This window comes from Sarcophilus harrisii, chromosome 3, assembly GCF_902635505.1.
Source record: "Sarcophilus harrisii chromosome 3, mSarHar1.11, whole genome shotgun sequence".
Lineage (NCBI taxonomy): Eukaryota > Metazoa > Chordata > Mammalia > Dasyuromorphia > Dasyuridae > Sarcophilus > Sarcophilus harrisii.
This window is the reverse complement of record NC_045428.1, coordinates 553,371,642-553,395,435: the sequence shown is the minus strand read 5'-3', so window position 1 is coordinate 553,395,435 and position 23,794 is coordinate 553,371,642. Positions and strand designations below refer to the sequence as shown.

At 45.3% G+C, this 23,794-nt stretch overlaps 1 protein-coding gene across 4 annotated transcripts in view; it reads left to right on the top strand.

The window, feature by feature from the left end:
• The first annotated feature begins 62 nt into the window (after positions 1-62).
• The window catches only part of PTPRU (protein tyrosine phosphatase receptor type U), a 114,180-nt gene continuing 90,448 nt past the window's right edge, over positions 63-23,794 (top strand). For 3 of the 4 annotated variants that reach the window (XM_031962403.1, XM_031962402.1, XM_031962401.1), the window contains exon 1: positions 64-584. In XM_031962403.1, coding sequence (XP_031818263.1) covers positions 512-584 — 73 coding nt within the window. In that variant the 5' untranslated portion in view covers positions 64-511. Of the gene's footprint in view, positions 585-23,794 lie in introns of all 4 variants that reach the window. The other variant, XM_031962400.1, reaches the window with a different exon arrangement.

The following is a 23,794-nucleotide window of genomic DNA, read 5'->3' as shown; positions in this document are numbered from 1 at the left end:
GGGCCTGGGACTGACCGGACACGGGGGGGGGGGGGGGGGGGGGGACGTGTCTGGTTCCGGCGCCGGCACCGGGGCTGATCCCGGAGCCAGCACGTCAGGGGCCCAGAAGGGAGTGTGGACGAAGCCCCTGTCCAGTGGGATTCCGGCCCCTCCCACCGGAGCGCGGAATCCCTCGGGCGCAGGAGCGGCGCGCGCCGCCCCCAGGCCCGGACCGTTCCGCCGCCCCGGGCCCGCCGCACTAGCGGGGGCCCCTTCCGCGCAGCTTGCGGGCTGGCCGTCTCTGCCCCCGTTCGCCAGACCTCCGCACTTCCAGCCGCGGGCCGGCAGGAGGCGCCCCCCGCCTTTGGAACGCGAGCCGCTGTTCGGCTCCTGACGTCAGGGCTCCGGCTCGGGCTCCAGCGCCCGCTCCGGACTCAGTGCCAGTCCCGGCTCGGCTCCGGCTCCGGCGGCTCGGCAGGCTGCGGGGCTCCGGGCTGCACGCTCTCCCCGCGGCCCGCGCGGGTGGCGCACGATGGCCGGAGCCCAAGCCCTCATCCTGGCGCTCACCTTTGGGCTCTGCGCTCCGGAAAGCGGGACTCCCACAGGTAAGGGAGCCGGGGCCCGGGACTCCCCGCCCCCGCCTGGGGTCCGGGACCGCGCTGGGGACCCCTGGGGCCGCGCGCCCCGAGGCAGAGGGGCTGCGCAGTGGGAGTGCGTGTGCGTGTGCTGCGCCTGTGTCCGCGTCTGCGTGTGTGTCCGCGGGTGTGCGCGCAGGAGGGCAGAACTACTTGTTTGTGCGCCGCCCGGGCCCCCGGGGCCGGGGCTCGGGCCGCCGGGGCAGCCTGGCCTGGAGGGGCCGCCGGCCGGCCGCCCACACCGACGTGCTGTGTCGGCTTTCTGGTGTTTCGCAAGTTCGGAGCGGCTTCGGTCGGCGCCTCGGGGCTCCCCGCCTGCGCTGGCCGGGCCCGGGGGCCGGAGCGGGGCCGAAGGGGGCTGGGGAGGAGGGGGGGGGGGGAAGGAAAAGGAAGGGGGGAGCGGGGGGAAGAGAGGGAGAGGGCAGCCAAAACGGGCAGAGGAAGGAGAGCAAAGGAGGGGCCGGGGAGGAGAGGGAGAGCAGGAGCGCGGAGCTGGGGAAGGGGACCCGGGAGCCAGAGCCGTCTCGGAGGAAGGCGGAGATGAGGAGAACGGAAGAGAGAAGGCGGAGGAGAGGGGAGGCACTGCGAGGGGGAGAGGGGAGGCACTGCGAGGAGGAGAGGGGAGGCACTGCGAGGGGGAGAGGGGAGGCACTGCGAGGGGGAGAGGGGAGGCACTGCGAGGGGGAGAGGGGAGGCACTGCGAGGGGGAGAGCCGCGCCACTCCGGCCTGGCTGGGGCCGGGGGGCGCGGTGGGGGTCTCTGAGGCTCTCAGTTGGCACTGCGGGGTGGGGATCGCCTCGAAACCGCGGAGCTTTCCCGGCCTCGGAGAAGAGCCGCCGGGCTCGGAGCGGGTTCCGGCCGGGGGGCACGTCGGCGAGCGCCCCCTTTGCCATCTCCCCGTCCCCTTCTCGGCGAGGTCCGCTCCTCGGGGGGAACAGCCCGGGGAGAGGTCGGCCCGGGCGGCTGCTCCCCAGGGACCCGTAACTCTGTGCCCGGGTCTCTCCGCCAGCCGGGGCGGGTGGTGTCCGAGTGTGTGTCCGCGTGCTCGTGTCTCCGCCTGTCCCTCCGTCTAGGAGGGCCCGTGCTTAGGGCAGCCCGCCCGTGCGACCCGCTCTTTGTCCGCGTCGCCTCCGTCTAAGTGCCACGCGCCGGCCGCCTGAGTGTGCCCCGCGTGTCCGTGCCCGTGCGTTTCGGAGTGCGTGCATGGCACGGTGGGTGCAGTGCGCGCCTCGGAGGGTGGGCGTGCGTGTGTGTGCTTGAGTGCGCCCGTCTAGTCCGTGTCCGCGTGTGCCTGCCAGTGTGTGGCGGCCGCCTTCCTCTCCGCCCCGCGGACGCTGGGAGCCGCGGCGGGCGTACAAGAAGGCGCTGCCCCTCTCCCCCCACTGCACCACGGACCCCCCGGAGGCTGCAGTGAGCACATCTTCCTTCCTCTCTCGGGCCCCTGGGTCCCAGGACCCAGGGCAGTGCGAGTTGGGGGCCCTGAGGCCTCCGGTGCCGCGCCCCGACTCTGAGCTCAGTCAGCCAGGGCCGGCTCCGAAGCCGAAACGGGGAAGCAGACTGCACCTTGTAACCTGGGGAGGGCCTGGCGCGGGGGAGGGAGCCTCTAGGAGCGCTAGAATTGATGATTCCCGGAGGGACAGAGGTCGCTGCAGCCCTGACCCTCGCGGGGGTGGCCCCTGGGCGCCTCCGGACTCACTGGAGGGGTTTCTTCCTCCTCCGGTTTGGTGGCCCCCACCTCAAACCCAGACTGTCTGGCGCCTTCCTGTCGCCCATCACAACAGGAGGACTCTGTCGGGATCTGAACTCGGAGAACAGAATTTCATTTTGGGTTTCCCAGGAAGGCCTAAGAAGGGGCAAACAGCTCCCAGGTACCCCCTCCGAGCCCCTTGGGGGCTCTCGGATTTCTGCGGGGAAATCGACCCCCCCCACCCCCACCCCCACTCCCACAGGATCAGCCGGTTCAATTTTGTATCCTGGGCAAGGGGATCCTTCGCAAGGAAGCTGGGGCGGGGGGAGCAGAATTTCTTTCCTTTATTTGGGCAAGTCATGAATTTCCTTTGGTCCCTTGGTGCATCTTTCCCCTCCCCCAATTCAGTTCCCTCAAAGGGTAGAGTCCTGATCACAGCTTTCTCTAACCCCCTCTCCAAGTCTGCTTAATAGAGGGTTCAGTGAACTCCCCTCCCCCCCAATTCATCATCATTAATAGAGGTCATTTGTTCTGGTGGGGAGGGAGCTTTGGGTCCCTATAACTGAGCTCTATAGGTCCTGGACTCTGAGGAAGGGGGCCTAAGGCAAAGGTGGTGGTGGGGGGAGACGGGGGCAAGGAGCATTTCTTATTCTTCCCCTTCACTAGGTCTGGGCTGGGAAGAAGAATGTTTAGAAGAAATCCTGATCCAAGGACTGGAGTAAAAATGGTTGTGTTGCAATTTAGAATTATTCCAGTAGTGGAATAGATTATCTCAAGCGATAGAGAGTTCCCCCATCAAAGTACAATCTGGATGCCCACTGGCTTGGGATTTCTGTGCAGATAGAGGTTGGATTCCCTGACCTCTGAGGAACTCTGACATCTCTGAGACTTTGAGCTTCCCTCGTTTCCAGGATTCAGTCGAAGACATCTCAGCTCCTGGATGCCTATAAGCAGATTGTTCTGTGTAATGTGGGTGAAGATGGAGGGGCGGCAGTGTGGCCGGGTAGCATTTTAAGGTTCAAATGTGAAGTTAAAGCACTGAAGCCTGGCATGTCTAGCAGATAATGTAATGTTTCTGAGATGAATGAAAAAGTTCCTGGATGCTATGGAAATAGCATCCCTTAGTACTGGACCCAGAGCTCAGAGCTGGAGAAATTAGGCTGCAGGAAGAAATCAGATTTGGGTGGTACTTGTGAATAAATAAGTGCACCTGGAAACTTTGTCCCACTTTGTTTCTTCCCTCTGGGCTGCCGTAGCTCTGGGTGGCTTTGTGACTAGGTGGGGCTGAGGAGATGGGCAGGTTGGTATTTGTTTCCAGCTTTCTAGTCAGCAGATGTTGGGGGCCAAGATGGGGGGATATCTGGGAAGGGAATCTAGACAGTTTCTTTGTGGTAGATTCTACCTGCTTCCATCAAATGCTGTACTTTTATTACTTCCTGCCTTTTCTGAGTCGCATTGATTTCCACAATTTCCCTCCAATGCCATGCCATCCTTAAGCTAGAGAAGGAGATAATGGTATTGGTAGAACCAAGTCATTGACCCCCAGCCAGGACTGTGCTTGCAGTGGTGAATTTTCCACCAGCACCCTGGGTAATGCAGAGCGGATGGAGGAAGACACAGAAAGCTTTGTTTCAAAAAATAACATCAACCAAAAAACACCATTGAAAGCTGGGCCCTATCATTCAGTTTTCCTCACTTGTTCCAGTACTGTGAGCATTGGGGAGATATTCAACAGAAACTGAGGGAGGTAAAAGGGTATCCCCTTGATTTCCTCATTCCTCAGTGACCCCACTATATGGCTCTCTCCTTCCTCCCCATATCCCTTCCATGCCCATTTCCTTCCCTTTCTAAGAGAGGTGTCCATGACCCAAGGATAAAACAAAAATGAGCCTAAGATGGAGCTAAATTGTGGGTCTTGGGCTCTGCCCACTGTCTTAAGTCTCTTGACTGGGGGAGGGTTTTTTTTTTTTGTCTTTCACTGCCCCTTCCCCAAATAGGCTTGGCAGTTAACTGAGCATCTGTAACAGCATCTGTGCTAACTGAACTGTTGAGGGTCTCATCCCAGTCTCTGTAAATGCCCCCTCCCCCTCCTCCCAACAGATGGAGCAGGGAAAGGGCAGCAGCTGGGAGTAGTTCTCAGTATTTGTGTACCTCAACTGCTTCCTGAGAGCCCTGTATTGTGTTCCTGTGTTTATGTGTGTTGGATTGTGTGTATACTAGAGCAGTTTTTGTGTATGTGTGTGTGTGTGTGTGGGAAGGGAGTAGTACTCAGGTAACTGGGTGTGGTCTTTCACATGTGGAAAGAGTCCTGGACTAGAGTCCAAGTCCTGGGTCACTCTGACATTGGTGAAATTCTTTGGGCCTTGGTTTCCTCTGTTAAAGGAGGAATTGGATTAGGTGATCCTGGGTGGCTATCTTTTTTATGCTAAGCTTCCTTCCAGTTCTAATATTCTATACCTCTGTGGTCCTAAATCCCTTTTTCTGTTCTCCTATCATCTCCCAGCCTTCCATTCTTCTTGTCCCTAAGGGATCTTAATACTCTTTGCAGCTCTGAATTCTCCAAGAAATATCAGGTGACCTCAGTTTCTGGATATGCTCACTGGGGATCTATAGACCACGAACCTAAATATGGACCATAGGGAAAGGGGTGAGCGAGCCACCAGTAAAGAAGTAACTGCGTGTGTAGATTAGGACAATAGGGAACATTGACCTTGGGGTATAGTTTCTCAGGAAGGGCTTTGGAAGGAGGATATTTTAGTAATTAAATGTGTAGCATGTGTAGTATCTCACCAGGCTATCCCTTGATCTGAATCACTCTGGGGTCGATGAGCATGGGGGAATAAGACCCTAAAATTAGTGACCATCTAGTACAATCCCCTCATTTTATAGACCTGAATAGCCTCAAATGGTGGTAGCAGTAAATGAGACATAACAATAATAATAATAATTATTATTATTTTGGAGGAGCTAAATGACTTGCCCAAGGTTACAGGTTAGTGAGTGTCAAGTGTCGGAGGTCAAATTTGAGCTCAGGTCTTCTTCACTCCAGAAGTGTTTGTTCTATTCACTGTCTCATCTAGCTGCCCCTAAGACAATTCTTAGTGATAACCCCCTCCTGAAATAGACTTCTTTGCCAACCCATGCCTCTTCCCACTTTTAAAATACAGCGCAGACCTCCCTTTTTCCAGAAAGCTTTCTTGGATTGATTTCATATTATTTAGTTCACTCTTTAACCCTTTTATTTAAACTATAAATCATGGACCTAGAGCTAGATGGGACCTTGAGGCCATCTTGCCCAATCCTCTCACTTTTTAGATAAGAAGACTAAATCTCAAAGAAATTGAATGATTTGGCCATGGCCTCACAGGTAGCAAGAGGTGGTATTTGAGCAATGTCAGACTGACTAGAGAAAATGAATTCAGAGGGGTAATGAGGCTGGATAAGGGTGCTATAGAGGTGGTTGGGGGGAGGTGGTGGGGAGTAAATGGGATGATAAGATTTCAGACAGAGGCATTTTTATTCGATTGAGTGGACATTGGACAGCTAGGTGGTGCCATGGAGTCAGAAAGATTCCTCTTCCTGAGTTCCAATCTGGCCTCAGACACTTACTGGTTGTGTGACCCTGGGCAAGACACTTAACCCTGTTTTTTCTCAGTTTCCTCATGTGTAAAATGGAACTGGAAAAGGAAATGGCAAACCAGTCCAATATTTCTGCCAAGAAAACTCCAAATGGGGTCACAAAGAATCAAATACGACTAAATGTCTGCAACAAAAAGCAATAGAGAATCACTGATGATTCTTGAAGATGAGGGTAACGAGGTAAGAGTAGTGGAGGATGAATCTGGCAGACTATTCAGGATGGCTTAGTATAGAGAAAGCCTGGACACCAGTCCAGTAATCCAGGTGGTGACATGGCTGCCGGTGGGAATGCAGAGGGAGGGTGAATCTGGGAGATTTTGCCAACGAGGACTCCACGGGACTTGATGACAGATTAGATCTGGGAGATGAAGCAGAGGGAGAAGGCACAGATGACTCTGAGTTTTGAGAAGAAGAATGGGAAAATGGTGGTGTTATTGATGGTGTGCCAATTGGGAAAGTGAGTAGAGAAGCTGGTTTAAAGGGAATGATAATGTCAGCTCTCATTTCTGTGACCCTTTATAATTTATAATGTGCTTTTCTCACAGCACTCCAGTGAGTTTGGTAGTTCGGGTTTTGTTAGATCTATTTTACAAGTGAGGCTTTTTGTTGGTGTTTTAGAGGCTAATAATTTGCAAAGTCACTCAGCTATTTTTTGGCTGAGATGGGATTGGAACCCAGGGCTTGATATGCTGGATCTTCACTGTATCTTTGTGAGGGTGCAGCAGAGGCAGCTCTGGAGGATGGGCAGCGATTGGGTGATACATTTAGGGCTTAAGTAGGAAATATCAGTGGGTTGACACCATGAGTATCGGGACACTGATACTGTACTTGAGGTATGAAGAAATGGTGGAGAGAAGTTGTGTTTGCCATGGGTTTGGGTTGGGACACCAGGATCACAGATGTAAGGGCCATCGAGTTCAACCCCTAAATTTTATAGATAGGGAAATTGAATCCCAGGGAAGCTAAGTGATTTAATAATAATAGCTAGAACTTATGTAGTGCTTAAAATTTACAAAATGTTATACAAATATAATCTCCTCTTATCCTCAGAATAATTCTGGGTAATAGATGCCATTATTATTCCAATTTTACAGATGAGACAACTGAGTCTGTGAGGTTAAATGACTTGCCCAGCATTATACCCCTAGTAAGTATCCAAGGACTTGACTGTACAAGTAGTAAGTATAAGAGCTGGGATTCAAATTCAGGTCTTCTCAAGATCAAGAACAAGTTTTTATTCTTCCAATGCTAGGGGAAACAGAATGAAAGTTTTTTTTTCCTTTTGTTTTTCTCTTGGAGTTTCTATCACAGAGTTGGAGGAAACTAGGGAAGGAAAATGGGCAGAAAATGGCTTCCTTCAACAGTGCAGGCAATAGCTATATTCATAGAGTCTTTTTTCACCACTTACGGTCAAACTTTCGTCCTATTTCTCCTGGCACTAGAAGAACAAAAACTTGTTCTATCTGGAGAAGACTTGAATTTGAATCCCATCTCTGATGCTCACTACTTGTATTGATCTTCGGAGAATCTCTCCCCCCACACACACCCCAAACTTGCTTGCCAAGAACAGAATTTAGTCAAGGTTGGTTGGGTTGGTGGGTATTCTTTGTTCTCGGAAGAGGTCCAAAATGACATCACTTTGTTAGAGTTGAGTTACAGTGTGTCCGACGTGGCCGATCAGCCCAATGTGAGCTTTTGGAGTGCTCTGCCACGGGTCAAGGCTGTAAGAGAGAGGAAGGGTGGGCAGAGTGCTGAACTTGGAGGTGGAAGCCTTAGGTTCAGCCCCCATCTCTAATGTCCTAAACCTGCCCAATCTTGCCTCATCTCAGAAACTAAGCATGTTTGGGCTTCCTTAAGCCTTGCAGGGGAGAATGTTTAGGGATACTAGGTGGTAGTAGGCCTAGGGCAGCTGAGTGCAGTGAATAGGGATGAGGGAAGCCTGGGTTCCAGTTATTAGCTTTGTAATCCTTAATCTCTTTATACCTCAGTTTCCTCATCTATACAATGGGGATAATAATAACTCCTACTTTGTGTTAGTTGTGAAGCTCAAATGGTAATTTCCATGAAGTGCTTTACTAACCATTAAGGACTTTTAAAATGGGAACCGTTATTATCAGCAGAGAAGGAGTTTTTGTGCCTGGAGAAGCCCTTCTAGCCCCAGTCTAGTTATAGGCCTGAAGATCAGACTAGCTAATCGAGTGGCCACTTGGTTTGACCACTCTCCTGTTCGCTGTGTCACTCTGTCCCCCGTGACCCTAAAAGCAGGAGCTGGTGATCCCCAACAAGCTTTCCACCTGGTTTGCTTTGTCTCTGCTTTTCTTCCCTCTCTGCTGGGGGCCCCCATGATGTGTTTGGATTGTAGAAAGGCTTTTCAGCACAATCATTCATCCCTCTGCTAACGAGATCAGACCTCCTTTGGATATAAATACCTGAACAATGTGCTCAGCGCTCACCCCCTCCCCCGTAGTCTTCTCCCAGTGCCCTTGGAGAGTTACTGGGCTGGAAGAGGGGGGTGCAGAGAGATGTGGAGGGGCATGGAGGTCAGAGGCCTGGCCTGGGATGGAGGGGGTGGGCAGTGGGATTTTCTGTCCATCCTGGCCTTCACCTCCATCCAGGGCTCAGGCCTGCCCTGCCCTGGTTCTCCATACGGCCCTGTCCTCCTGCCTTTCACATCTGTCCCTCTGGGTCAGGGCGTTTCTACCAAAACATCTTTTTATTTCTCTGCACTCCTGCCCTCACTGCTTCTGCTCGGTACTGCCCGGAGCTGCTGTAAATGCTACCCTGGCCGCCCGACATGGGGCCTCTGGCACTAGGCTGAATAGTGACTTCCTACAGAGGCACTCCAGGAGCGTTGAGACCTCGTGGGGACAGAGGGTCTGGGCAGGGACAAAGGGCACAGAGAGAGAGGACTTGCCAGCTAGTACATAAGATAAGGAGAGCCCATTGTATCTGGCTTTGGGGCCTGAGTTTTGACACTTCTCAGCTGTGAGACCTTGGATGAGGACCTTCCCACCTCAGTTTCCTCATCTGTAAAGAAGAGGATAACTGTTTGTTGAAGGTGGATTAAATTACACTTTTTGCTTGATCAGATTGTTATAAGGAAAGTACTTTGCAACCCTTAAAACAGTAGAAATAAAAGATACTAAGTAAAATGTAAGTTTCCTATGGGGATGGATTTTCTTTCTTCCTTCATTCTTTCCTTCTTTCTCTTCCCCTTTCCTTCCCCTTCCCTGTCATTTCCTTTTCCCTTTCCCTTCCCCTTCCCCTTTCCCTTCCTCTTCTCCTTCCTCCTCCCCCTTTTCTCTTCTTTTATTTTTTGGTCTTTTCTTTACTCAAGTGCCTAGCACAATGCTCAGCACAAAGCAGGGTCTTAATAAAAGCTGTATGACTTGGCTTAATAAAATGCTTGTTGATTCACTGATCATTGCATAGAACTCTGCTTTCCTACTTTCTGTTTCTTCCCTGTTGCCTAGATCATAGGTTCTTAACCTTTTTTATGTTACAGACTCTTTAGGTAGGCTATGTTAAGCCGATGAACCAAATGCCAAAGGTGAAGCCTATGAACCTCTTCTCAGAATAATGTTATTAAATGCATGAAATGAAATCTGTAGGATCACAAAGGAAACCACTTACATTGAAATAGGGTTATTAAAATACTTTAAAAGTCCACTGGACCAAGGTTAAAAATCTTTGACCTAGAGCATGGGAGGCTACTTAATATTTGTATAATTCAATTCTGCAAGGATTTATTAAATACCTACGATATTCTAGGCAGCTGTGAGTGCAAAGATAAAAAATAGATCTGCTCCCTGCCCTCAAGGAATTCACATTCTATCACACTGAATTTCACTGAACTATGTTGCCAGGATTTCTACCCGGCACTATTTCTGTCATGGTGGTGGGTCTACCTCATGTTGAATGTTTGTATTGAGTGAGGTCTTTTAATGATTTGGATTTCTTTACTGGGGCTGGGGTGGGGCTGGGGGGCTGAGAAGGTTAGGTTCCCATCTCATTTAGACTCACCTAATGATGAATTCTATGGGTCTTTGGATAATTTATTCCTCTTAGCATTCTTCCTCTTGGAAATTTTTCCAAAATCTAGCTTAAATGGGCAGTATAGCTTCCTCTTGGCTTTCTGGAAAATGGAATCCAGCTACCCAGAGCCTCTGGGGTCAGCCTGTTTTTCCTCTCCCTGCCCCATCCTACCTTTTTCCCCACCCTGTTGGTGAAGAGGAACCCTGGTCCTTGGCTATTCTCCAGTGTAGATATTCCTGCCAGGCTAAAGCCCCAGTGAGCCTGGGAGGGGGTGTCTAGGAAACTGGCACATGGCTGCCAGCCCTGTGGGTGAATTAATTGCTCATTAATTATTCAGGGCTCTGGCTGCCGCTCTCCTGACTTGTAGCTGCTGGGCTTCCTGGGCCTGGGCCACGGAGGACACTGAGTCAGAATACTTTCCCCTTCAAGTCTGGGTTGAGTGGGCAGGGGCAGGTGGAGTAGCTGGTGGGTCAGCTCCTGGTCTGGGATCAGGGTCAAGTTTGGAGATTAGGGTCAGTGCTAGGATCAGGGTTAGGGAAGTGGCCACTCTTTCTAATATATCTTTGCAGCATCCGGACCCTATTCTTGCTGAAGACATTCCCTAAGAGAGAATGACTTGGGGTCATACTGTCCAGGGTTATTGGGGGAACTGAGATTGGGACAGGGTCAGACAGAGGTCAGACCTGGACCCAGGGCTGTGTTGGAAGTTTCTCTTAGGATGTTAAAAACCAAATGAAAAAGACTCCTGACAAAGAAAATCTCCTTACACAAGAGAACAGGAGAACACTGTTTGCTTAGGGTCTCCAGAAAAACAATGTGGTGTCTGCTGCAGCGGCAGCTGGCATAGGCCCCAGTCTCATTGCCAGCTCCCGGGGGAAGCCCCCTCTGCCAGGTTCTGCCCTCTTTCCCCCTCCCACTCCTCTGCAGCTACAGCAGTCAGCTCAGAGCCAGCCCAGCACCAGGTCCCTGCCAGCCCTCCCTGGTGCGTGAACACGCCCCTTTATTTCTTCATTCAGCAAACATTAATTAATCTTCTGCTCTCTTCAGGGCCCTCTCATGAGAGAAAGGAGCAAAGATTCTGCCTTCAAGTATCTTGCAGTCTTATAAGGACAGACACACACACAAGGGACACGATATGAAGGAGTGTTAGATAAATGCAGTTTTGAGCTGGAGAAATTTGAGGAGGGAGTGATCACTTTCAGCTGGAGAGAGTCGGTGAAAGGGGGGAGAATGGTAACTAGCTCGGGGTGAATGGGACTTTGCCATAAATTTGTTGTGGTTGTTCAGTCATGTCTGACTCTTCCTGATGCCGTGGACCATACCGTGCCTGTGCTGCCCGTGGTTTTCCTGGCAAAGATACTGGAGTAGTTTGTCATTTCCTTCTCCAATAGATTAAGGCTAACAGAAATCATGTGATTTGCCCAGAATCACACAGTTAGAAAGTATCTGAGGTTATGTTTGAACTCAGAGCTTCCTGACTTCAGGCCTATCCACCGAGTCACCTAACTGCCTCCTTAAACCCTCACAAAAAAGCTCCAACTGAGAGAATCTGAACTTTACATCCCCTTTCATCTCTTAGATGAAAGTTCAAATAATGATAATGACAGATAACATTTATGTAGAACCTACTGAGTGCCAGGCTGTGTTAAGCCCTTTACAATGATCTTATTTGATCCCCACAATACCTAAGAGATAGATGTTATTTTTGTTGTTGTTATTGTTCAGTCATTTCAGTAATGTCTGATTCTTTGTGACTCTATTTGATGTTTTCTTGGCAAAGGTATTGGAGCAGCTTGCCATTTCCTTCTCCAGCACATTTTACAGATGGGGAAACAGAGGCAAACATTCCTCTTTTGTCTTCTCTTCTTCTTCCTCCTCCTCTTGGAGGAAACCAGGGTTAAATGACTTGCCCAGGGTCATATAGCTACTATTTGTCTGAGGTCAGATTTGAACTCAGGTTCTCCCAAATTCAGGGTTGGTGCTCTATCCACTGTGAGACCTAGTTTGCCCCCCTTTTTCCATATAATCTATATATTCTTACATATATACTTCTACTCTTCTTGGTTAGAATGTAAGCTCTTGGAGATGAGGGGTTATTTTACTTTTGTCTATATTAATAAAATGCTTTTTTCATTCACAATTTCACTCATTTATTCATTTCATTCATTCATACTGACACACACATAACACATCATCGGATACTCTCACATCTACACTCAGACATAAACAGTCTTTGAAGATAAGGGTTCATCCATGAAGAAATTCTAATGAGCTGACACCTATAAACACTTCCATATGTACATAATTAAATTCAGCAGATACTTATTGAGGGCCTACTTTGTTCAAGGCACTTCATACATATATTAAACAAATAAGACATAACACATATTCAGAGACTTACATAGGTATACTTTCTTACAGGGATACATACATACAGGATACCCATCAACTAGGGAAACATCTTCCCATCCTCAAACACCTGCTGCCTAAGGGGTGGGTTCATTCTCCCCACCCCCCAACCAGCTGGGTGGTGATATAGCTTCCTCTTCGAGTTGTGGAATAGTATGATGGTTGCTCAGGTAACAGGGGCTGCCAGATATAAGAGATTAGCTGAGGAATGTGGCTGGACAAGTCTGAGCATGGAGTAGGAGAATATTGGGGGAATGAAACAGCTAGGTGGTCTCTGGGCGCAGAGCTTCCAGGGGGAAGGATGAGCAGAAATCCTGGTGTTTGAGAGAGCTCCCTTCTGAGAAAAGTCTTCCTCCCCAAACACAGTCTATCTAGTTCTGCTAGGGCCTCGTTTGGGAGACCCTGAAGGGAGGATTTTTCACTTAGACCTGGAAGGGACCTTAAAGGCCATCTGGACTTATCCTACCATTCCATGGTTTCATTTAGTTCATTCTACAAGATGCTGAAGCTAGGAAGGCAAAGAAGTTTATATTTTATTGTGTGGGAGTGGAAGCAGCAGCATATACACAGATAAGCCTACTCTGTGTCAATACAAATTAATTTCTGGTAGGAAGGGCACTCATAGCTTGAGGGTTTCTGTTAGGCAAAGGTAAGGGGGTGGTGGTGGTGTTGGGGAGCAGGCAGTACATTCCAGGAAGGCATGAAGGACAGCCGACTCAAAGGCATGGGGCAGAAGATGAAATTAGATGGATAATGGATAGGTGGATGGATGGGTAGATATACACAGGTAAAGCATAGATCGATGGATAAGTAGATGGATAGATGGGTAGCTAACTAGCTAAATAGGTAGCAGATAAATTAGTAGATACATAAAGTGGCTGGGTGGAAGATAGAGTGAGATAGAGAAATAGAATCAGAAAGATAGATAGATAGATACATAGAGATAGATAAATGTTAGAGTTGGGTAGAATTAGAGAGATAGAGTCAGAGAGACAGAGTCAGATAGATTCAGATAGATACAGATAGGGTCAGATAGAAATGAATAGATAGATAGATGATAGAGTCAGAAAGATAGACATAGAGTCAAATAGATACATATACAGAGAGCTAGATGTTAGAGTCAGATAGAGTTAGGGAGAGAGTCAAAGAGACAGAGTCAGATAGATTCAGATAGATACAGATAGAGATGATAGATGATAGAGTCAGAAAGATAGATACATATAGAGATAGATGTTAGAGTCAGATAGAGTTAGATAGAGGCAGAGAGACAGTCAGATAGATTCAGATAGATAGATACAGATAGAGATGATAGATGATAGAGTCATATAGAGAGAGTCAGAGAAATAGAGTCAGATAGATACAGATAGGACAGATAGATAGGAATAAACAGATAGTCAGATAGATGATAGAGTCAGAAAGGTAGACATAGAGTCAGATGGATAGATACAGATAAATAGAGATATATAAATGATAGATGATAGAGTCAGAGAGACAGAGTAAGATAGATACAGATAGATAAATACAAATAGATAGATAGTCAGATAGACAAATAGATAAGGCATTTGTTTAAGTGCTTACAATGTGATAAACATTGTGCTAAGTACTGGAGATAGAAATTCAAGGAAGCAGAGAGTCCCTTTCTTTAAGGAGATTGAGGCAACTAAATGGCACAGTGGTTAGAGTGCTGGTTCTGGATTCAGGAAGATCTGAGTTCAAATTAGGCCCCAGATACTTTATCCTAGAACCTTTGAAACTTCTTTGAGAAAGGCAGTGACAGGAACCAATCTGTGAGGTCCAGAGAGGTAAGTGGCTGAGTTCTATTTGAATTCAAATTCTCTTGGGATCCTTCTTTTGAAGGGGATGTGAATGTGTGCATGGGGAGGCAGGAGAAGACAGAGAAAAGCATAAAAGTTTAGCAATCAAAGGATGTTAGGATTCTGGCTTTGCCATATATTACCTTTGTAATCCTGGGAATGATGTGGCCTTATTGAGTCTCATTTTCCTCATCTATAAATTAAGGGAATTTGACCCTTTAGGTCCCTTTTAATGCTGCTGCTGTTGATGGTGTATGGGTGACTTACTCTGTGTGAATGAGCCTTTGTTTGCCTATGTAAAAATGTGCTATTATTTTCAGTATGTATAGATTTGGAGCATTTGAATTCTTGAGTCCCAAAACTCATCCCACCTCCTGTGGCCATAGTTGCCCCACTGTAGGCAACGATACCTTATAGTCCATGGTCCTTTCTCTCTTGAACTTTGTTAGATAGGAAACCCTCCAGGGATATTGTGAGAGGGGACATTCCTTTGTATGGGGGGGTATCCTCCATAATCTTTATTCTTAACTAACCTATGACCTGTTGGTCTCTCTAACCTTAGTTCTGAGAAAGAGGGAAGAGCCACAACAGGTCTACAAAATCTCTTCTTCCCTTGCCCTTCCACCGAATAGAAAGAATGTATAGTTAGTTGTACAATTATCCTTTCCACATTCAGGGCTCAGGGGTGCAGTGCCCTTACAATCTGGAAAATGCTCATAAAATTTTTTGGCTCTCCTTTCATACCAGAAAAGAAGTCTGAATTATTATGGTATTAAAAGATAAAATATGTTGATATTATGCAATACTATACATATATTTTATGTATTTTTTAGTTTCTAAACTTCTTCTGTATCGTCTGTGGCTTCCGCAAAACTCTTCTAAAATTCTTAATTTCTTATGCCAACTTGAGAAATATCAAAATCATGGGGAAAGTCGTGATGTGGAAGGGATTGCTATATTTTCCTAAGTCATCTCCTTTATAGAATAGCAAAGCTATTTGAGGACAGTCATTAAATTTATATCTATCTCCCTTAGTACTGAGCACACAGTAGGAGATCCGTTAATTGTGATTGACTGCTTTAGTGTCCATTTCAGGGCCCAAACCTCCTGTGGAATTGGGGGAAACAGGCTGCTCTTGTCATATTGAATGGAATTGGAACTGAAAACTGAATTCAGTATTCTGGAGAACAGGGTTAGAATCTTCTGCTCTCTTATAAGGAAAACAACCATCTCTCTTCTGCCATGGTAGAGAAAGGACACCCAAACCTGCTAATTTTTTGCAGCTTGCTTAGACTTAAATAGACCAGGTATTTAATTTGACCTAGGGTTTGATCATTAGTACTTGTCTGTTACGCTGAAGCTGGAAATAAATCTCAACATTCCAGGCTCCCAGATTCCTGTTTGGTCTCAGATCTATAGGTCCTAGGACAGAACCCCACCTTATGGTGACAACTATGATGGGAGAAAGATCCTAGAATCATAGAGTGTTTGTGCTGTCAAAGGATCTTAGGACTCATCCAGTTTATAGTGGAAGAAAGTGATGGTCATAGTCTGGTTAGAGCATCAAGCCCATGTCCTTTGGTGTCAAACTCAGTCTCCTCCCCTGATAAAAGTTCCTTTTTCCTTGATCTCTATATGAAGAGCCTGTGATGGGCAGGGGAAATATTCATTCTCTGGGACCCTTGGAGTTAGAATTCATCCTGTGGGACCTTTATGTAGTTGAGATTTGTTTTGGAGCCAGAGGCTCCTGAAATGTTTTGGGAAACCCCTTATCATTCTGGGCCAGGGGTCCCTCGGGTCAGTCTGCATTGGGAATTAACCTCCTCACTCTGAGTTTGGGAGAATCTGTCTCATTTAGGGTATCATTTTGGGATGAGGGCTATCATCAGCTTCTGTGAGAGTTTGGTTTGGGAGGTGGGGACTCTATTCCTATGTGCTTGATTGGCCTGGGGTCAGTCTGATGATGCTGGAATGGGAAGGGTCAACCAGGTTTTTCTAGGCCTTGAGTTAGACTGATGGGTCTGGGCTAAGGCCACATGAGCTGGGGCCAATCTGTCTGCACCCTAAAACTGGTAAGGTTGGACAGGGAAAGATGAAGGAAGCACATTTCCTAGACTAGGGCCTTAGAATAATTGCGGATGGCAGGTGTTGAAGCTGTTGCCCTGTGAACGACAGGGGAAGGAGTCACAGCCACAAGTCTGGCAGAGATGGGGGAGGAGGTGACCGAGCCTCTTTATTTGGCAGTCTCTCTCTTTAACGGAGGGATTGGACCTATGCCTCTTGGGGTCTGTGGACTATGAGGTCAGGAATCTCAGGAGACAGTTTGAGTTCTCTGCCCCCAAGGGCCCTCAGTTTCCCCCGTCTTCCTCCTCAGTACCGACAGTAGTAAAGCTTCCATTCCACAGCGAGGCTAGGCTGCTGACTCCAGCATTTCTTACAGAGATGGAAATCAGAAAACAAACAACTCGCAAAGAGCCATTGGTCCACATTGTCCAGGATGCCTCATGCCATAAGACATTGTCATCAGCAGAATGGAAGGCATTGTGTAAGACCTCTTATCTCTCTCAGGGCATTCTATATATTAGTACTCAGTAAAGACTAGTTGATTGTTTAGTCTTCTTCTTTCTCTGCCCTTATCTCATTGGGTTTCACTCAATTTTCTGTCTCTTCCTCCCTTGTCTAGGCAATGATAATTTATGCCATGAACTTCAGGGCATTCAGAAGTATAAGACATGGCTCCTGTAGCCTCTAAAAGTTTATAGGTTAGTTAGGTATTCAATTCAGTTCAGTATAATATTTAATAAGCACCCCATCTGTACAGGTGCTGTCTTAGGTTCTAGAGATACATAGACAAAAATAAAATAGCCCTGCCCCAGAGAAGTTTAACGCCATACAAGATGTGCACAGATATGTATATCACTATATTGAGATTTTAAGAGGAAGGGGGAAAGGAGAGGAGGGACTATATTCCAGATTTGGGGGCCCATCTGTGCACAAGCAGAAAGGTGGAAGACAAAATGCTGTGTTCCTGGGACATCTGACAGCTAGTTTGACTGGAATAGAGCAGGATGATGTATCTATGGGTAGTAATAGGAAATGAGACTGGAAAGTTGGGATAACAAACTTGCTGGCTTTGGGGTTTAAGAAGATTTTATAGGGGGCAGCTAGGTAGCACAGTGGATATAGAATACCTGATCTGGAGTCACAACAATCAAATCTAGCCTTAAACACTTATTAGCTGTGTGATCCAGGCCAAGTCATTTAACCCCCATTGCTGCAATCCAGGAGACTCAAGGTTGAGTCTCAGCTCAGGCAGTAACTTGATATGGGATCTTGGGCAAATTATTTTCTCTTTCTAGCCCAAATTTCCTCATCTGCAAAATGGGACAAGAGGAAGGGGCTGGGCAATGCAATTTAATTCAATAAATATTTCTTAAGCCTTATATAAGCTTAAGTATCTTAAGAACTTTTTTGATACTGAGGTAGGCACTGGGTTACAAAAAAAAGTGAAAAAATGTCCTCCTTGAAAGAGATTACATTCCACTGAGAGATATAATATGTATATAGATTAGAAACTGAATTTTTAATATCCAAGGTAACAGAAAGTGATTTCAACAGATAGAATACTAATAGGGGTGAACATGGAAAATGGGCTCATTAAGGAGGTACATCTGAGTCGTGCTTTGAAGGAAAAACTAGGGATTCTAAGAGAAAGAGGTGAGGGTGATCATTCCAGATATGGGCCACAGTCTGTGAAAAGCAGTGGAGGTGGGAGACAAATTGTGACAAATGAAAACAGCTAGCAGTCCAGTTTAATTGGAATGGAGAATTCACAAAAGAGAGTAGTATGAAATAAGATTGGTAAAAAGTGGGAAGAGAAAAAACGCCAGGGATGGAGTTATGATAAGCAATACTTTGAAAGGCCTGCTGAATGAATCTTAACTTTTCCAAGCTTTATTAAATGGTTCTATAGGTCAGTAAGATGAATTGGAATTTAAGAATTGGAAAAGATTTCAAAGACTATCTGGTCCAGCTTCCTCATTTTATTTTTTAACACATGAAGAAACTGGGTCCCACAGAAGGTTAAGGATCTTATTGATGTTTCTATAATAACTAGCAGAATCAGGAGTTAAATATAGATTCTTTGCCTCCTATTGCTGTGATCTTTCTATTACACCAATAATAAATCTACACGTTGTGGTATCTAAAAAAAATCAGCACTTAGTGGGCAGACTTATGGTGACGAATCTTTCCACACTTAGCTGTGTTGATTCTCTGATGAAAGATATATTGTCCATGGCCAGCCAACCCATGCCCAAGGATTTTTAACTTTGTAGAACCTGTTGGAACTTGTGTTTTGCTGATATAATCTTTAATACGTGAATCACCTTCATACTCCCATAAGGCACCAGGAGAACATTAGTAGAGGTTTAGGAAAAGATTCTTGATAGAATCAAGGACCAGATTGTGTGGTACATGTTATAAATGTTGTAGGAATGCAGAGGAGGGAGAGATCAGTGGCTTCTGGAGAATATAATAATAATAGCTAATGGTTATAAAGTACTTACTGTGTGTCTGGCACTGTGTTAAGTATTTGGAATTATTTATCTCATTTGATTCTCATCATAACCCTAAGATTAGTCAGTCAATTAATCAATGAATTAATATTTATTAAGCACCCATCATATGTCATGGACAGTGAGGTAGTACAGTAGAAGGAGCACTGGTCCTGGACTCAGGAAGATTTATCTGGTTTCAGACCCTTAGACATGTGACCCTGGCTAAGTCACTTTACCTTTGCCTCAGTTTCTTCATCTGTAAAATGAGCTGGAGGAGGAAGTGGCAAACCATGCCAGTATCTATGTCAAGAAAACCCTAAATGCAGTCACAAAGAATTGGATCCAACTCAACAACAAAAATAATAGCAACAACAGCAACAACAACAAGTGTTAGGATCTGTGCTGTGTGCTAGTAACACAAAAAGAGGCAAAAGACAATCCCTGCTCTTAAAGAGTCTGCAGTTTAATGGGAGAGACAAGATATAAACAAATATATACAGGATAATTAAAAATAATTGAAAGAGGGAAGCTACTTAGATTAAGACGAGTTGGGGAAGGAAGATTTGAAGAAAACACAAGGTTTCTGTTGAGTATTAAGGAAGCTAGGGAGGTCAGTAGGTAGAACAGAGAAGGGAGAACATTCCAAGCATGGGGGACAGCCAGGAAAAAATCCCTGGAGCTGAGAGATGATTCCATCTTGTTCATGGAATAGCCAGGAGGCCAGCATCACAGAATCAAAGAGTACAGATCAGGGAGTAAAGTACAAAAAGGCTAGAAAGGTAGGAGGAGACTAGGCAATAAAGGTCTTTGATTGCCAAATGGAGCATTTTATAATTGATTATGGAGGTAGTAGGCCTCCAGCCATTGGAGTTTATTGAGTAGGAGAGTGACATAGTAGAGCCTATAATTTAAGAAAATCACTTTAGTGGCTGAATGGAAGGTAGATTGGAGTGAGGAGAGACTTGAGGTTACCACACTATTTCAATAGTCCAGGTGTGAGGTGATGAGAGGGTCTGCAACAGAGCAGTGACAGAGGAAAGATAGGAAATGATGGACTCTTGGCCAGGGATGGAGTGTCCCTAATGAGGGCTGGTAAGAATGAATTTGCCTGGAGTCTTGCCAATGTAGTCAAAAGGGTTTTGGATTAAGAAGGAAAGGAAAGGAAAAGAAAGGAGAGACAGACAGAGAAATAGAGACAGAAAGACAGAGAAAGATAAAAGATAGATTCAGAGACAGAAGATCAAGACAAGAGAAAGAGGAAGAAAAAAAGAGAAAAGAAGAAGAGGAGAAGAGAATAAGGAAGAGACAGACAGAGACACACAGAGACAAAGACACAGAAAGAGATAGACAGACAGACAGAGATAAACAGAGGAAAGAAGGAGGAGTGTTTGAGAAATGTTGCATAGGTGAAATCAATAAGCTTTGGTGACACCTTGAATATGAGTGGGGTTAAGATGGTGAGCAGTCCAAGATGAGTTCTGAGTCCGGGGGACTGAGGATGGTGTTGTTCTTTATAGTAATTGGGAAGAAAGGAGGTTTGGTAGGGATAAATAGGAGAAAAGCTTAAGGAGAAAAATAATGAGTTTGTTTTGGATATAGTGGGCTTAAAAAAGTCTTCTGGACATCCAATTCAAGGTGTCTGAAAGGCAATTGGAAGTGTGAGATTGGAAGTCAGTAAAGAGGTTGGAGCAAGATAGATTTGAGAATCATCAGTATTATCCCCATTTTATAAATGAGGAAACTGAGGCAAACACAGAGTAAGTGACTTGCCCAGGTTTATATAGTTAGTCAGTGACTGAGTGTGAATGAGGTCTTTTTGACTCCAGACTCAGGACTCTGTCCATGATGGAAAAGTCAGTAAAGGTTCTTGGAAGAAACTGGAATTGCAGGCAGCAAGGATGAGCCATTGTTCTTTCATTTTGCTACAGCCTGCTTCATGATGTGGTTCCCTTTCTGAAATCTTTGTTTTTGGCAGGTATTTTTCTCCCCATTGTAACTCCAGCATTTAGCACAATGCCTGACACATAATAGGTGCTTAATAAATATTTATTGAGTGCTTGACTGATAGGGGCTTTTTAGCTTCCATTTTTAGAAGTCTGTGAAGATGATTAAAAATGACATAGAGACTCCTAGTAGGAAGAATTCAGAAAATGAGATCAGTTTCCATGTGGTAAAATTTTATTTAATGAGCTCTCTTCACCCTCTTTTTATTTCTTTTTTTGAAAGAGAGGATTTCCACTGAGAGTGGTGGAGACCACCTGTAACCCCGAAACCAGGAAAATTGAGGCTGGCAGATCTTTTGAGCTTATGAATTCAGAACTACAGTAAGCAAAGCAGATTGAATTTGTAGTAAGTTTGACAATTAAATAGTGAGACCCTAATAACCAAGGACCCGAGGAGTTCTAAGTGGGGACAAATGGAACGGGTGAAAGCTCCTATACTTTACAGCGTGGGACCTGACCTTTGTACTTCCAGCCTGGATGAAATGAGGAGACCCAGTATTTTTTGTTTAAGTGAGAATTTTCACTATCTATGTGGATGGTGGAGATCACAAAGTCCAGAAAGCAAACAATCCTTGTTTATTGGAAAGTAAGCCATACTTGGATGTAGAGGACCTGGGTCTGAGTCTAGGATAGTTCTTACACCAGTTGTGTGACCAAAGGCAAATCACTGAACTCTTCTGGACTTCAGTTTTCTCATCTGTAAACTGGGGATAACTTGATAATACTTCCCATATCTGCCTCATAAGATTTTTATGAGGAAAGCATTTTTAAAAAACATAGCTTTGTGAAAATGGGAATTATTATTTTTAATCATAATAGTGTTTACCACAATGTCTGGTATGTAGAAAGCACTTAATAAATGCTAAGTGCTTGACTCCCAGAATATTGATATCTTGAAATATATGTAATGATGGACTCTTGGCCAGGGATGGAGTACCCCTAATGAGCGCTAGTAAGAATGAATTTGCCTGGAGTCTTACCATTATAGTCAAAAGGGTTTTGGACTAAGAAGGAAAGGAAAGGAAAGGAGAGACAGAGAGACAGACAGAGAAACAGATACAGAAAGACAGAAAAAGATAAAAGAGACAGAGACAGAAGATCAAGACAGAGGAAGGGAGAGAGAGAAGAGGGAGGAAGAAAAGAAGAAGAAAGAAAAGAAAAAGAAGAGAAGAGAATTGGAGAGAGGGGAGAGACACACACAGAAAGAGAGAGAGAAACTACGTCTATACATTAAGCTAGCTATCATAGATAGTCATTAATTATAAGGTAGGAAGAATAGTAACAGGATGGTGATATTCAAAAAAGGACCCAGTAATAAGAATTCAGAACCACTTATATCCATACTATTCTGCAAAATGTATGGATAATAAGCCTGGTGAACTAGAGGTTCTAATGCTAAGGGACAGGTTGGACCTCACCTATGTCTCAGAGACCATATCTGGGATGATATATCTCATTTAAAATAAAAAGAATAGGTGAAAACAAGATATTTTATACTAAGGATATACAGGATATCGAAAAAATTTTGGTGTAGTTTTAAACTAGTAAAACTTTCTGGACACCCTGTATATGAATGATCATATGGATCTATAGGAAAACCATATATTCAGGGACCAGAGAAAGAAAGAGTGGTGGAGAACACTTGGATAAAAGTGAGGAGATTGGAGGCAGAAACAGAAGTGATGTCATTATCAAAGTAAATTTCAATCACTTAGAAAGAGGAAATTAATGTGAATTTTAGGAAATATAACACTATCCAAGCTCAAAAACATGACATAATAGTGGTGAGACTCTTCAGTTATCCAGACATCTACTGAAACTCTTGCACTGCTATAAAAGCAGACCAGTTGTTAATTTCTTAACTGGCTTTGATGATAATTTTATCCTTCAAAAGGTAGAGGAAGCAATAAAGGAAATTGCTATTCTGGACCCTTGTCTCACTAACTAGAAGAATCTGGTTGCTGGATGGAAATTATTGGAACCTTGTGGGAACAGACTGCCCTATTTTAATAATGATGATGATGATGATGATGATGATTATAATAACAACAACAAAAGCTAGGTAGCATGGTGCATAAAGTGTTGCACCTGGAGTCAGGAAGTCCTGAATTCAGATGTATCTTTAAACACTTCCTAGCTATGTGACCTTGGGTAAGTCACTTGACCCTGTTTGCCTCAATTTCCTCACCTGTCAAATGAACTGGAGGAGGAAATGGGCAACCATTCCAGTATCTTGGCTAAAAAAACCACAATGGATCACAAAGAATCAGAGATGAAATAATTGAACAATGAAAACATAACAATTCTGTGTTTGCAAAACACTTTACATTTGTCATCACATTTGATTCTCACAACAACTCTGGGAGATAGATGCTATTATTATCTTCATTTTACATATGAGAAAGTTGAGACTAAGAGGTCTAAGACTAAGAATTGTATGCTCAAGATCATACAGCTAAGATCTTAGACCAGATTTGAATCCAAGTATTCCTGGCTCTAAGCCCAGTGTGCTATCCCCGTATCACCTAGAATTTGAATACTAAAATCTTCTAAATTCAAATTTTATAATTTCTGATGGAGAAGGAAAAAAAGGGGGACACATAGATGGATGCACCCTAAATTTTTGATGAATAGATTTCACAATTCATTGAAAAGCTAGGTAGAATCCCATAGGCTAAAATTCTTTAGCAGATTTCAACCAGTGAAGGTGGAGAACTCTCAAAAATATGATTCTAAAGACTTAAAGAGATACAATTCTATGAGGAGGAAAGAGTGGAGTTGTCTAAAGAGACTAATGTGGATGCACAGAAAATTTATTGACTAATTTAGATTTTAAAAAGATGTATACAGAAGATAGAAGAAAGGGCAGGTAACAGATGAGGAATACAAACATGTAAACAATTCTGTAATACTGTCAGGAGTGCTAACTGCCAGAACAAACTGAAACTTGCCAGAAGATCCAAGAACAAAAAAAAATTCTGTGTTTTTTGTTTGTTTGCTTTTATTTTAAACTATCCTGGAGAAAACAAGGAAG